Source organism: Actinia tenebrosa, unplaced genomic scaffold, assembly GCF_029948245.1.
Source record: "Actinia tenebrosa isolate PJP-AT-01 unplaced genomic scaffold, QUT_ActTen_1.0 PGA_scaffold12__29_contigs__length_12842862, whole genome shotgun sequence".
In the NCBI taxonomy this organism is placed as follows: Eukaryota; Metazoa; Cnidaria; class Anthozoa; order Actiniaria; family Actiniidae; genus Actinia; species Actinia tenebrosa.
The window spans coordinates 11,418,361-11,433,594 of NW_028292572.1; the positions used below are offsets into that span (position 1 = coordinate 11,418,361).

The following is a 15,234-nucleotide window of genomic DNA, read 5'->3' on the forward strand; positions in this document are numbered from 1 at the left end:
ATTATTTAAAATATTTAAAAATTTTAGGGCAAATTATTTCAAAAATGATATCATTTATTTCCATTCTGTTCTAATACTTTTTACAAAGATGCTAAAATTCTTAAACTTTATAAATAATTGGAATGAGCACTTGACCAAGTACCCAAAGGGTACCCCCAGGGGATTCTTTTTAGCACTTTAGGGCTTTCCCGTTCTCTGATTTGTTATCTCACCCTTAGTATCAGGAACTGGAGCAAGGGGCCCTCTATCAATTAGCTGGGTTACTATAGACAAGTATAAAGCAATCCCCTAATCAGGGTTGTCATGTGAGGAGAGGGAAGATGTTTGGCATAAATGTTATATGGATTTATTACAGTCTTATGTTTGAAGCATATGTTTCTCTAACCCAGACAGCTCCAGATATTGAAATGTTTTAGAGTCTATTTTAATCATTAAAATAACAACAGTAAGCTAATTTTTTGATTGATTGGTTATCCTGAAGTCATACAGTGGAGCTGGTTAGTGAAAGATAACTGGCAATTCTATATTATTGGGGGTTATGATGCAACCTTGTTCAGTAAATACAACTTTTGAATTGTATCAGAATACAGCTCTTTACATTGGGCATAATGGTTTCCTATTATGTCATTTTCTTGAGAATAACATTCTTTGTTTGAGTTGTATCCATATTCATGTGTCTGCTCATGTGCAACCATTAAACAGATAATACTCAGGAATGACATGGTCTGGAATGGGATAACATTACACTCAAGAAGTCTATCATTTTGTCGGATTAAAATTAATAATGTAAGCTTCGCACTCATAGTCAATGAACTCATAATACTGCATCATGTGTACTACTGACTAAGCTATGACTTTGATATTGCACAGCTCCAGAAAATATCCATATACCTCCCATGTGAAGCATCTTTTTTCAAGAAATATATAATTATTTATAATTTTATACAAATACATTTAACATAGTATCTAATAAAATCGTATCTCTCTGGCTTCACTTGGGGACATCTCCAGGGGGCAGTAGGGACATTTAACTCTGCAAAGAAACAGATATCAAAATGTTAATAATTACACAACAAGTAAAAAAAATGGTTGCAAGAAATAAGCTTAAATCAGGATATTTCTCAATGCATAAATTAAATATCACAGGTGAATTCTTCACAGATATGCTTAAATAAAACAATAGTTCTTACTTGTTGCCATTTGTTAGCTTGTATAATGCATCTCGTGAGATCACATGACCACATGTTAGTCGTACGGGGGGATTGGAGTCTGAACACTGTTGTCTTAGGATTGGACAAGCAAAGATGGAGTGGTAACGGTACTGGTGGCCAAGATCAACCTCAACCTAAGAAATACAATACAATACAATAAAGCCAAACAAAAAAATTGTTTTTCCTGTCATGCTACTGATCCTAATTTTCTTTTTAACAACAAAAGCAACAGCAAAAACATTTTGAAAACAATTTGAAGCAATAACAACATAAAGTAACAAGAATCAATAACAGCACTGACAACAAGCAACAGCCATCTGCAACAACATCAATGACTATGATAATATTATTATGAACAATAACAGCAGCAGCAACAACAACAACAGCAATGATGACAATAGCAGCAACAACAACAACAACAATAGCAGCAACAACAACAACGACAGCAGCAATGATGACAACAGCAGCAACAACAACAACAGCAACAATAGCAGCAGCAACAACAACAACAATGACAACAATAGCAGCAACAACAACGACAGCAGCAATGATGAAAACAGCAGCAGCAACAACAACAAATAGCAGCAACTGCAACAACAATAACAACAGCAATGACAACAGCAGCAGCAGCAAAAACAGCAACAATATTAAAAAGCAACAGCAACAAAAGTTACAACAGCAGCAGTAACAATAACAGCCGCAACAATAGCAGCAGCAACATCAGCAGGAACAACCAGAGGCAGTACAACTGGAAATACTTACAGGAAGTTCATCTTTGGAACTCCATACACCTGGAACTTGTTTCTGTTGTATGACTTGTTTTATTTGTAAGAGAGACGGCAATGCAATACATCCTGCTGTTATGCATACTTGAAGAGGGCTCTCTAATGATAAACCAAGCAATGCACAAGCATCTCTGGCAAACAAATCACAGATGTCTATCCAGTGTACTGGGTCAAGGAGATAGGAATATGGAGAGTTCTCTATTCCAGTTTTTGTGTACATGAGGCATGCCATCAGCTGTTGGATGTCTGCACAATAAAGTAGAAAAATTATATCAAATACAGAGATCATATTAACACTCAGTAAATATGTATCTTCCATTCAATTTTACAGGGAGTGATGGTTGTAAAATATATGATATATAGAGGTCACTTGCTGGACAGAAGGTCCATATAGGGAAAAACTGTGCCTGAGGTCTTGAATATACTGACTGAAACCGTTAGACTGTTTTTCCTTGTCCAAAACAACTTCATGACAGCAATGACTTGCTTTTTATCTTGTTATATACACCTATTTCAGAAATCGTTGTTGCACTAAAAGCCTCAAGCAACAAGCCAAGACTGCAGAGAATGCTGGTACTTTTAGCTGTAATTAGTTTATTCATGGTGCATTTTCATTTATTGACTTCACAAATTGCTCCAAGCAAGGCTGCTCGAGATGATAATTAGCAGAGAACTATAGCCACTTGCTTGAACCATGAATAAATTATAATTAAAAGTACTGACATTCTCTGGAGCCTTGGCTTGTCATTTGAGGCTCTTGGTGCAACAATGATCTTCGAAATAGGTGTATTTTATGTCAAACAAACCTTTAGTATTAGCAGCAGCAAACTCAGTAAAGTGTCTTGAATATCTGATTGCTTCCTCTTGTTGGCCTTGCTTTAAATAATCCAGAAATTTAAGCTTGTGGAGTTTGAATTCAAGGGAGCTCCCACGTTCCTTTAATTCTGAGTGTCTGGCTTTTGCCCACCTAAAGGAATAAAGGCAAAAAGATCACAAAATTAGTGTAGAAGAAGGATGGCCTGGTTGTCAAAGTGTTAACCTTAAGACCTTGAGTTTCAGAGACTATAACTGTTTTGACTGGTTTATACTGTGCATGCTCAAGATTGGGTAAAATACTTAACCCTCCTTCCAAATCCTTTCTCTACCCCGTTCTACACGTATAAATGGGTATCAGCAAATTGTTGGGTAAATTGGATAAATTCTGGTGGGGGAGTGATTGACCTGAGATTCACTAATGTGAGATGCCCAGCCCCAGGGTGAGATGTTAACATTCCATTCAAAGGGTATTTCAATAATTATATTAGTGATAGTTCTCTGAGAAATAACAGTCCTTTGGACTGTCTCACATAACTAACTATAAACATACTCTAAAGCAGGGTCTAAATTGTGGTTTCGGCATGCCTCCAAAATTCTGTTTAACTCCTGGAAGGGTTCTTTTTTTGAACTGTCCAAGTGGAGATGTGCCTCCTGTTTGAATATAAAGAAAAAATCCTTTATCACAATTGAAATATTATTTACTCATCAATAATCTCAGCATTGGATCCACTGGGTAGCCAAAAAAATGACAGAGGTTTGAGCAATGAAGCTGACACTTTGTGAAAAATGCAGTATTCTTGGGATGCATGTTATGACATAGCCGACCAAGATGGTGGCTTTTTATCGTTATTTATATCCAAGGGATTTTTTGGTCAGATGGTTGCACTCCAAGAATAAAATGGTAGTGATCCACACATTTCATTTTTACTATTAAAATGACCCAGTAGTTTTATCTGAGATTGTAGATGTCATTGCATCTATATTTTGCATACCTTAATAAGTTCTTCTGCAATATCTAGCCTTCCTTGGCGCAATAGGTGCTCACAAATAACTTCATTTAAGAGAACAGATTTCTCTCCTTCAAAAACTCCACTGTGACTACATGCAGTGTTGTCAGATATAAAATTCTAAAGAGGAAAACACAAAAAAATAAGAGCATTCATAACACCAACTTTCATGCATCAAATAAATTTTTTAGTCACTGGTTTTGAGTTGGACAAACTCTCTCATTCTGCAAGGGAATTCCTTGTGCAGGGCTTAAATTAAATAACGACAGCTAATACGCCGGCCATGATGACAGGCTAAACTGGTCTTAGCTCAATCATACCTTGTTTTGGCTCAATGTTACTGGTAAAAATGGCAAGGCAAAGATTTGACCAGACATGTACAAATTTTGGGAGGACATTTTAAGCCCTGTTGTGAAAGTAAAGCTTGCACAACAGTAAATTATTAAATGATTATTAAATAATAATTATTATTATTGTGATGATGCACTTTTGTTTACACTGTTTGGTCCCCCCTCTCCCCCGGAATTTTGTGTGACCATCACTGATCAATGTTTGGTGATACCAGAAAGATGAAATGAGCATATTTTCAAATCAGTTTTCCATGCATGTGCACATGTTCTTGGCTTTACAGTCCTTGTTAGGATGTCACTTGGGGCTATTTCAAATGTCTTTAGTATGCTGTTAAAAACTGTTTTGATGACATTCTCACATCATTCTTTTGCTATCCTACATGCTTATCAATGCATTAGGTCTTTAAAGCATGGTTTTCACTATGACATAAGCATAAGCATAAGAATACGTCATTACTATGACATAAGGCAACATAAGCACAAGCAGAAGCAAAAAAAGAAGGGTATTGCTTTGATCCTTGTGCTTATGCTTATGCTTGTGCTTATGTAGAAGTGAGGACGTCAACAGAGAAGTGAGTGGGCTTGATACTCTTATGTCTGTGTTTATGCTTATGCTTATGTCGCTAGTGAAAACCACGCTTAATATCTAAACAAATTAAAACTCTAAATAATTTGAATGGGTCAGAACTTAAATTTAAGATTAATTATTATATAAAAAATTGAAGTTTACATGTAAACAAATTGAAAATTTATAGACTGAACTTACTCTGTCTATAGCTTTTCCAATCTTAGAAATTCCACCATGAAGTTCTTTATGTTCGGTAGCTAGTCTCGTAACTGTATCTTTAACTTTTTTGGCTGATTGTGTGAGGATTTGACACTGTAGTTGTGAGAGTTCATCTTGATTTGCTTCAAAAACAAAATAAATAAATAAACGCATGAAGACGAAGTTCTTATATTTTGATAATAAAACGTGTAAACCATTAATTCATGAGTTCAAAGTCATAGATTTAAGATATTTTATCTCTAAAATAATCAAAACTACGTGATAGATGAAAGTCGACATTTTAGTTTCGAGTCGTTGACTTTTACTAGTTTTCACACACACATATTACGCCGTAACTTACAATTAACTATTTCGTTTTGTAGATTAGATATGTGGTTAGCCAAATCCCCCAATGTTGTATCTGTATGTTCTCTAATAGCTTTGTATTTCTTCAAGACTTTGTCCTGTTCTTTCTCGACGTTCAAGCAAGCCTCCATTTTGTTTTGTTTACTCGAAGGACCACGGTACGCATTGCCTCATGGGATAGCCCAATGACGTCATTACTCTTTCACGTTTTTATTTTATTATTTTATCATTTTCAAAAAAATACTGTTATGCAAATTTCGAAAGTACAGAAAATACTTTTTGAGGTTTATCATCCATCTGTTTCCCTTTTAGTAGATTAGAATGAAATATATAAATTTTATAGAACTCGTTTTGATGGGGGCGCGCAAAGCACTCTGGGATAAACAGCTGTCCGCCATTTTGTTTTATTAAGTTGCTGCGTTATTCCTTCCAGTTTTAAAATCGTATTTAAGCTTAAATTATTTCTTTTACTGCTTGAAAACAAAGTCATACACGATGGGATGTGATGGTGGTACAATTCCAAAGCGAGATGAACTCGTTCGCATGAAGAAAAAACCTGAAAAAGTCGACAAAAACTTCGAGTTGAACGCGAGATGGTTCCACTGTGCTATCAGCCAAGAGCAACTTAACCCTCCTGTCGTATCCTGTGAACTTGGAAATCTTTACAACAAAGAATCATTACTAGAATTCCTTTTAGACAAAGCCTCTGCTACCTCAGGTATAGCCAAGCACATCCGTAGCTTGAAAGACGTGAAAGAACTGAAGCTTACAAAGAACCCTGCATTTGACGAGAAATTAAAGGGCGAACAAGCTGATGCGTATCAGGATTTTCAGGCGAGTCGTTACATTTGTCCTGTCGTTGGAATCGAAATGAATGGACGGTACAAGTTCTGCTTCTTGTGGAAGTGTGGTTGTGTGTTTTCTGAGCGTGCACTGAAAGAGGTGAAGTCTTCTGTTTGCCATAAATGTGGGCAAAGTTTTTCCGATGAGGATGTCGTCATAATTAATGGAAGTGAAGAAGAATTTGAAACCATGAAAACTAAGATGCTAGAAAGAAGACAAAAGGCAAAAATTGATAAGAAGTCACGAAAAAGTAAAGCTACAGCTACAGTTTCTTCAGAAGCTTCAAGCTCAAGTTCTGAGTCATCAACATCACAAGCAGACAAAGTTTTTAAACACCCAAGTACGACTGAGGTTGAAATACCTACAAAGAAAGCAAAAGTGGACAGTATGCCTCAAGTCAATGGTGCCGTAGGATCTGCTAGTTCATCTAAGAAGACAAAATCTAAAGGAAAAGATCCCAAGATTAATATGAAATTACCAGAGCTGTCCAAGTATAAGACTGTTGCCGAGGACCCTAATGCAAGTAAAGTGTACAAGTCTCTGTTTGCCTCGGGGCATGAGAAAAGGCCTGAACACTTAAAATCCAATTGGGTTACATATCACGCTTATGGTGGATATCATGTTTAAAGACAAAATGCTCTCAAACTATTTCCATTCAATAGGAAGCTCCTATAGATACTATTGATAAAGGGCTTATAGTACATTTCATTGCAGGTACAACTAGATCATGGTCTACCATATTGTACCTTACAACATGACTCATAGCATGGAGCATAGGATACCTTTGGGCTAGTTGTAGATTTTATTTTGTTAAAAATTCATACTAATGCCATACTTTTGGTGGTACTATAGCGATACTTCCTGTAAAATGAGCCTTTTGTTTGCGTACCTTGTGACAACCAGAAATTGATTGGCTGGTAAAACAAAGGACCTACCAAAACCTTTTTTGAAAATGATTGGCATATTATTGTCACAATGCTTTTTGTTAGTAAACATAAAGTATTGCCATTCTGTAAATATACCATATCAGAGGTTAAGATAACGGCTGGACATTGGACAGTGTCTGACCAGAACTGTGACTTTTTGGTCAAATCTTTGCCTTGCCAGTCATTTTGACCAGTAACGTTTTCGCCATAGATGAGTTATGACTGAGCTAAAACTAATTTGGCCTCCGACCATGAACAGTGACTGATCAGCTGTTATTTTAAGCCCTGCAATATATTATGTGATTATAACTGAAAAAGCCTATATGTATTTAAGTTTTCCTTCGTATTAGGCAACTGACAACTTACTGTTAGATGCAAGCAAATGAGAATGATCTGTGATATAAATAAAGCTTTGAGGTTATAATACTAGAGTACTAGAGGATTTATTTGTGACATTGCATGGCATCACCTTCATTGCTAAGACTAGTCTACCCTCAAATTTTAATGAAAAATGCCTAGCCACCTTTAAATTCCTTGAATCCCATTAATAAGAAAATATTTAATGATGAAAGTGGTGCAATATTTTGGCATTCTGTCATGCAAATTGGTACGAGAAAAGGATGTCATGATATGACATTTTTTAATCAATTATTTTTGCCTTCATTTGATTCCAAAGCATTTTTTATTCCAAATCTAATGCAAGAAATTTCATTTTTTTATCATTAAGATTAAGAATAGATTGAAGGTGATTATTATTTAGACCTCACAAAGAGAATAAGATCTTGATAAGTTTATGAAGAATTTTGTCTGTGACACCTATAATTTGCGTCATTTCAGTATAAGATGACAATTTTGTTTCAGCTTGTTTTTGAAGTAGCCGTATATCGTCTAGGGATTAAATGTCTTGGCCAAAAAACTGAGGTCCAAGTAAACATGCCCTAATTCCCTTCTTTGTTGTGCAAATTTCTAATGAATTCTTCATTGGCTACATAAGAGTGGTCTGTGTTTACTTGTTTCATTCTCTAGTTGTTTAGACTCTAACAACTGTTGTTGCCTTACTCTTGTGGTAAAACTCCTTAGTCGAGGCTGTGTTCAATTCCAGTCGCTTTTCACCGCTCAAATATGCGTTTCTTCACTTGTCTTTTACATGCAAGTTTGCTTAGTTTATCACTCTGCAGTTTTGCTAAAGAAGAGAGCCCTCGTGACGAAGAAAAAAGACCAAGTTTTATGTCCCTAGACATAACAAAGTTTAAGAAAGAAATGAGGGTTGCTAGCAACAAGAAAAATGTCCATAAAAAGAAAAGCGAAATCGATAATCTGCCTGAGGAAATGATAAAAGGCATAAAATCTATTAAGAGCAAGCACATGTAAGCATATTATATATATATTCGCGAGTTGGGGAAAAACCATCAAAATGAGCCTAATTTCTTTTTTTTTTTTTTTTTTTCCATTGTTTTGCTAACTCAAACATCCAAGTACCAAGGCTCATGTTATAAGCCCATGTTTGTTTATTTTGTTCAACAGTTCATACACAGCAACAAAGCGTCAGCTAGTCACCAACAAAGTGAAGAAACAAGCGCGGAATGAAAATAAAAAGTCAATCGAGAGAAAAAGAAACAAAGTGGCTGAAATTATGGAAGAGCTCCCCGAAGAAATGAGGAAAGGCATTCAATTGGTTAAAAATCCGTAAGTTATTCACCCCGTCTCATATCTATATATATACCCGGCTGCTGGGAACAGCCTTAAGAACTGACTAAATTCCCTTACAGCAAGTTTTAATTTTCGACGATTTCACAACTCATTAAAACAAACTATATAATCGAATCAAAGTGATCTATCTTTAAAGTGGCTATCAAGCCTACGGGATCTCTTCCTGATTTTAAAGCCCTAAGTGAAATAAAGAATGGCCTTTACTTTCTTTTTGATTTCTTTTTTCTTTTCGTTGCCGAGATATTCAATATAGAAATCACGAGGTGACGTCAACTAAGAGCATAAATAAGTATTTAAGTATCCTTTTAAAGAGACAAATCCACGAAAAGAAGAATATCTCTGTGAGAATTAGCTCGAAATGACTGAAACCTTTGGTGGTTTGGACTTTGAAATCAGGAAGAGATCCTTTAGGCTTGAGGGAAGCTTGATACACACTTTTTAAAAATGCCCCTCAGTTTTCAATTTTTGACACCGGATTTCTCAACCAAGACGAATTCTACTTGAATCAAAATGATCTATATATCTGTGTAGAGAGCTTCAAGGGAATGAAGTCGTGATTGTTGTGATTTTGTAAACTGACAGGTAGAGGGGTGAGGATCTTCCGCCTCTGTTGCTTTACTGCTGTTATCGTTTGTGTTGGGTTCTTTGGTTATGTTTTAGTATTTCTACTGCATTTGTACTTGTTATTCAGTCTAGATGTTTACGGTTCGATTCTGTTGTTTCATCAATACAGGGTTAGTGCAGTGTAAGTCCAAAGAAGACGAAAGAAAAAAGACCCGAAACACAAAGAACTGATCACGTGTCGAGGCAGTCATGTCTAAGCGAACCCCTTAGAAAACTATTATAAACGAAGATAAACATTAAATCGATCAAAAAAGTGGCATAAATTAAAATATAACAGTTGCCTGCCACGTGATCTGAAAAACTAATTAGTATGCATGGATTGGTGTCCCTAAAGTGCTCTTTATGAATTACTTAGAATAAAAAAGTATTGATAAAAAGTTGTGTCTTTTATTTATTTTTTTCCCCTCCTCCTCTCTCCTTTGCAAACTCTCTTTCATTTGAGTTGGTACTGCAGTGCATTATGGGACTGTTTTTGGGGGAATGAGATAGACGCCATCTTCGAAAAATGTTCCCTTAACTGATTTCTTCAATGCACTGCAATACGTCCACGTTTTTCCTCACACAGAATTGGTAATTTTTCAGCAATGTTTGGTTGATAATTTTTATTGGAGTTTTTCTTTTCGCCCTTTGAGCCATCGAAGAAAAAGATCAGTTGACGGCACTTCAGTCATATGTGACACTCGTCATATGTCTCATTGTCGTCACGCCGTCGTTAGTTTTGATGACTATGGAATTGCAATGCGCAAATCGTTGTTTTTGGTTCAATAACACAACTACGAAAACAATGTTTCCTCTAACACTTTTCTCGTGTTCTGCCAACCCCTGCTTTATAACTGCACACAGCACGCGCGCGCGTTTTTCATTTCTTCAATAAAGCACACTATAAGGCACCTTTTATCAAAAATTTCCTACACAAAACATGCAGCAACCAAAATCACTCAGACGTTATTCCACGCATACTCGCAGCACTGTATCCAACAGTTTGCTGTTAGATTTTTGCAACTTCACAAATAACCGCACGCATAGAACTGCGGAATGCACGCGGAATGTGTTTGCACTTATTTTCGCGCCAAAATTATCGCCTCATCAAGAAATGAAATATATTCTATAATTTGACCAATCATAGGATAGATATTCTAAAGAGCTTAAATCCTATTGGATGAAAACAGGTGATTGACATGTTATGTCACATGATCATCAGCTGGATATATAAATCAAGAGCACGTTGTCTTTGGTGAGATTGGTTTGAAGGTCGTCAGTAAGAACATATCTTGGTAAGTGTCTTCTTTTGATTTAGTTTTTCTTTGCTTTCTGTTCTGTATTGGATTTACTATAGATTTAAATTGTACGAAATTATCCAAAAACCGAACTTTTAATTGTAGAAAGATTCGAAAGCTAGTTTTCATTGACCAAAGCTTCTATTTCTTGAATTTATGCAGAAGCTGCACGTCCAGTTTCAAGTGTTTCAATTTTCTCTCAGTAAAAAAACGAAGGAGAACATTTTACCAGTTTATAAAAATATCGAAATACGAAGCTTCTAGTTGCAGAGAGCTTTAAAAAGCCCATTTTCATTGACCAAAACTGGTATTTGCTTTGAAATTGTGACAATTACACGTCCAGCTTGAGTGTTTGATTTTTTGCTCCGTAAAAAAACGAATTAAAGGCATTTTGAATAACTTTCCAAATAAAAGTGAACGAAGTTTCGTATCTATTCTAACTAGTCCTGAAAGCATTTCACTGATTGTTTTAGATAGTAGAGTTACACTTTATTTTCACTATATTTATAGGAGTGTAACGCTGTTTTGTGTCACGTTTCGGAAAACAAGTTAATTAGAAGGTTTGCTCTTCACAAAAAACACTGACTTTCTAGGAGTTCGTCAATATAATTAGGTTATTTTTTACTAACCCGCAAAAGAATACGTTTCTTAGTAAATCATCATTCATTCCTAACAGTACTTTTTATTTATCTCCAGGCATACAGACAAGAATGGCCTTATCAAGAGAAGACGAATCTTAAGTATTGAATTTTTCTTGTTTGCTACACAATGAATCTTAAACAAGCTTAAAAATTGTTCCAAAAAGCCGACTTTTCATCTTTATAAACTACTGTTTAGTTTTGGGCCGGTTAATTTGTTTCATGCTTGTTTGAGAGGTCTTGTGTCCTTTGGGGAAAACTGTTCCTAAATCAAATATGGAACTAAATAAACAATAAATTTTCTCAGCTTTTGGTTTAATTACGACTTACAAAATACCATTTATTGAATGAAATGTTATCTTTTTGGCATTTGAACGAGTCAAAAACCAAAAGCTGCCATTTTAAATTTACATAAAGTTAGGATTAGAATTAAGAGGGCTCCAGAAATACCAAGTATGGAGCCCAGGGGAAAAGACGTTAAAAGCTACCAATAAAACTAGGTGGGGATTTTAGTGTTTTTTGACTGGTCAATCGGCCAGGGTCAAATCGACCAATTAGGATAGATTTTCACTGAAGATTAGGACCAAGAGTACGTTGGTAACAAAGAAACCCCGAGTACGCTGGATCTGGAACGTTCTTCAACTACAGCTCGTGTAGAGCATAAACTGTGTTGTGGTCCTTGATTTAGAGTAGATGGAGTTCTGTCATTGTATTGTGCGGTTGTGGTCAGTTAGCTAGTTTTCGGTATGTATCAAACTGCGCCTAGGGTTAAGTTGGCTCCGATTCCGGCCTTGTAAGGTTCTGGCCACACTACTCGGTCTCACAGTCAGGGTCTGTCTTAAAACTGAACGACCAAATTTTTTTTCATATTAAATGCCTTTTCATAACGATTGTACCTTTTTTTTCTTATGAAGTTAAAAAATGTGGATGATATTTTCCTACAAACCCTGACTACACGTGTGAGATCTCAATGACGGTTCTACAATACTAATGCTAAATGTCATGAGAGTATAAATATCGATGGAAAACCGATCAATGACATTAGCATTGATATTTTCCATTAACCCCTTACATCCATGACATTTAAAAACCTTGCTTTGCAGGTCTTCCAAGAACAACCAAACTTGGTTGCAGCAAGACTTCACTTCAATCCACGATAGTTTTTTTAATATTCACTGGTAGCTTTAGGGCCTAGCACCGAGCAAAGGCGGATCGAGGTGGGGAGGATGGGACAGGAGTTTTGCTGTCCCCGTTCCCGCTCCCCTCGGTGCATCTTTGCTCTGTTATTATATCATTTTTGTGCATTTTATCAAATACATGTCAATTGCGCACTTGCTGCAATTGAATTTCCAGTCATCTCAATATTTTGATTTATATTAATAATTTATGAATCAAAACGTTGAGCACTAACCTAAAACCTGCGCACTTTTTCTATGAAAAGTGCGCAAATTATATGATACATTTGTTTATTTGCTTTTTTTTTTAATGTTTCGGATGTAGTTTTCATTTTGGCCCGGTTATCAAGATTCCATACTTACAAATATAGACTATAATAGACTTTCGTTACCGATTGCCAGGTTTTTCAAGTTATATTTATAAATATAGGCTCATAGATTACCAGTTATTTGGTTTCCATACTTACAAACATAAGCTCATACTCTTGTTTTACCGATTATTTCAAGGTTTTTCAAATTATATTTATAAGTATAGGCTCATAGATTACCAGTTATTTGGTTTCCATACTTACAAACATAAGCTCATACTCTTGTTTTACCGATTATTTCAAGGTTTTTCAAGTTATATTTATAAGTATAGGCTCATAGATTACATTTTTTTTGAGTGAAGGGGAAACATTTCTCATCTTTTGTTTAATTGAATATTATTTCAAAGGAGAATTTGAAGTTCTTATTTGTGTGTGTGAGTGAAAGTGAGGTTATAGTGTGTTCATTTATTTATTTATTTATTTTTTGAAATATGCTGTAAACATTACTTGTACTATAACTGTTCTGATTGTAATAATTTGAAGATGAAATAAAGTGAAATATTTATAATTTACGTTTATGTTTACTATTTACCTTTATTGAATTTAATCTTTTGGTCTTGTCTGGATTACCAGTTTCTGGGTAATGTTTTTAAAACTAAAACGGTATTGTCGGAATCTAGGGATATTCCATCGTCGATAGATGTAAGTCTGGTAGGTTCTGACCTACTTACAAAGAACTGGTGGCACAGTTCGCTTACTTTTATTGATTTTGATCGAATATCCTCCCCTTGGTATATTCTGGAGCTGACTGGAGTAAGTATTGGTAGGGTCTGCCCTACTTGTAAAGAGCTGCTGACACAGCTCGCTTAGTTTGGTTAAATCTCTGGAATATGCCATCCCTTGCGAAAATTCTAACGACCATTTTCATTTCAGCTATACTAACTATATTCTGATTTTCAGATACGCTAATGATTTCTTTGATTTTCAGCTCCCCTTTTTAAATTAAAAATAAACTAAAATATAAATAATAATAAACGAATTGAATTAGTTTACACTGCTGTACTTGTTGAGCAAAACGTCTTGAGCCCAAGTCTAGCGTTGTACACTAAATCGCCCACGATTTCATTCACTAACACATAAATTTTTTCATTTTTATTTTTCAGAATATTCATCTTGAGAGTTAAACTTGTGCCACCTTATTTTCATTTCACTAAAGCGTATTTTTTTACAGCCTTGGTATTAAGAAATATTACATGATTTAACTTGTTTTCTCTTTTTTCTTTCGTTAGTATTTTGCAGGTGGTGACCCAAAACCACTTCCAGGTTCCGTTCTGTCCTTACTCAGTGATCACCGGATTCTGTTGCTGGGTAACAGATCAGTTCTGTTGCTGGGTAACAGTTTCAGTGGAGTATATAATGTATTTCTTCATTTTTGGTGTATTAGACTTCAATTACTGACTCTTTTTTCCTGTTTTGTTTGTTCTTTCTCTGAATTTTTAGGCTGGGACGACTTTGAGACCGCTGCCATTTCCGAAGTAAGCCTACTGCGCATGCTTGGGAGAGAACCGGTTGATCCATCAAATGCATCCGTTAGAATTTTGTACTTTGATATTGTGCAAATTTGTTTCCAACAATCATTTTTATTTTATAAAGAGTTAATTTTTCTTTCTTTTCCAGGTTGGATTGAACCGCAGTCTACATCTATAAATTTCATCATTAAATAATTTTAAAAATTTGTTTGCTAGATAAATGTACGTACATAACTATTTATAAAATACTAGTTCAATGAGATAAGACATTGAAAAAGCTGTAAAGATTTTTTACCGATCTAATAAAAAATTACTGATGTAAAAACTGACTTTGTTGTCATTTTTATGTTGACCATTTGTAATTCCTAGACCACCTTGAAAACCCCACCACAACTCCTTTAGTGTAAGTAGAGCACGCTTGACGTAAGTCGAGAGGACTGGGTGCGATTCCCAGACGAGTTTGATTGGTTGAAAGGTAGCACTAGAAGGGTAGATGACGTCAACATCGTGTGGGCCTATAATGCATAAAAGAAAGGGGGGTAGTGAACAATTCTGAATATGACCCTAAAAGTGGTCTTTAACTACTTAGAGTAAAAGGAAAAAAAAAAAAAAAAAAAAAAAAAAAAAACGAAAAAAAAACCCCGGTTAAAACCGGTTTTTGACCGGGTACATATAGTGCGAATGAGCAAATATAACAAAAGTTTAGATAATGAATGCATTGAATTCACAAGTAAACCTCTTAGCTCCTTCCATTAGCATGTGTACCTCTGGTTACGCGGCCCTACACAGTTTTTACCCATTTGTTCAGTTATTTTAGGATTATTCTTTTGAGTTTCATAATAGAGATTCTTTTATCTTCGAGTGCGAACGAGTGAGATATCTTAATTGAACACGAGAAGATAA

General features: G+C 35.4%; 3 protein-coding genes across 3 annotated transcripts; 2 read left to right on the forward strand and 1 right to left on the reverse strand.

Moving 5' to 3' along the window:
- Positions 1 to 33: 33 nt before the first annotated feature.
- LOC116287100 (E3 ubiquitin-protein ligase RMND5A) lies at positions 34 to 5,517 on the reverse strand. The gene is made up of 8 exons (XM_031693711.2): positions 5,297 to 5,517; positions 4,936 to 5,078; positions 3,805 to 3,939; positions 3,363 to 3,463; positions 2,803 to 2,963; positions 1,974 to 2,242; positions 1,191 to 1,345; positions 34 to 1,033 (listed from the first exon to the last, which is right to left on the reverse strand). The coding sequence occupies exons 1-8, from the start codon at positions 5,430 to 5,432 to the stop codon at positions 967 to 969; spliced, it is 1,167 nt and encodes a 388-aa protein (XP_031549571.2). The 5' UTR covers positions 5,433 to 5,517; the 3' UTR covers positions 34 to 966.
- A 167-nt stretch (positions 5,518 to 5,684) lies between these two features.
- LOC116287101 (replication termination factor 2) lies at positions 5,685 to 7,499 on the forward strand. Its single transcript, XM_031693713.2, has one exon. The coding sequence runs from the start codon at positions 5,797 to 5,799 to the stop codon at positions 6,769 to 6,771; it is 975 nt and encodes a 324-aa protein (XP_031549573.1). The 5' UTR covers positions 5,685 to 5,796; the 3' UTR covers positions 6,772 to 7,499.
- A 586-nt stretch (positions 7,500 to 8,085) lies between these two features.
- On the forward strand, positions 8,086 to 9,781 carry LOC116287090 (uncharacterized). The gene is made up of 3 exons (XM_031693697.2): positions 8,086 to 8,437; positions 8,595 to 8,756; positions 9,514 to 9,781. Exons 1-3 carry the CDS (start codon positions 8,193 to 8,195, stop codon positions 9,527 to 9,529), a joined length of 423 nt encoding a protein of 140 aa, XP_031549557.2. The 5' UTR covers positions 8,086 to 8,192; the 3' UTR covers positions 9,530 to 9,781.
- The last annotated feature ends 5,453 nt before the right edge of the window (positions 9,782 to 15,234 follow it).

Coding starts and splice junctions, on each gene's coding strand:
- LOC116287100 (XM_031693711.2), bottom strand. CDS start 5,432: ATGGAGGCTTGCTTGAACGTCGAGAAAGAACAGGACAAAGTCTTGAAG. Junction 2,964..3,362: donor AATTTAGACCCTGCTTTAGA/GTATGTTTATAG, acceptor TTATTCCTTTAG/GTGGGCAAAAGCCAGACACT. Junction 1,346..1,973: donor GTTCCAAAGATGAACTTCCT/GTAAGTATTTCC, acceptor TGTATTTCTTAG/GTTGAGGTTGATCTTGGCCA.
- LOC116287101 (XM_031693713.2), top strand. CDS start 5,797: ATGGGATGTGATGGTGGTACAATTCCAAAGCGAGATGAACTCGTTCGC.
- LOC116287090 (XM_031693697.2), top strand. CDS start 8,193: ATGCGTTTCTTCACTTGTCTTTTACATGCAAGTTTGCTTAGTTTATCA. Junction 8,438..8,594: donor TCTATTAAGAGCAAGCACAT/GTAAGCATATTA, acceptor TTTGTTCAACAG/TTCATACACAGCAACAAAGC.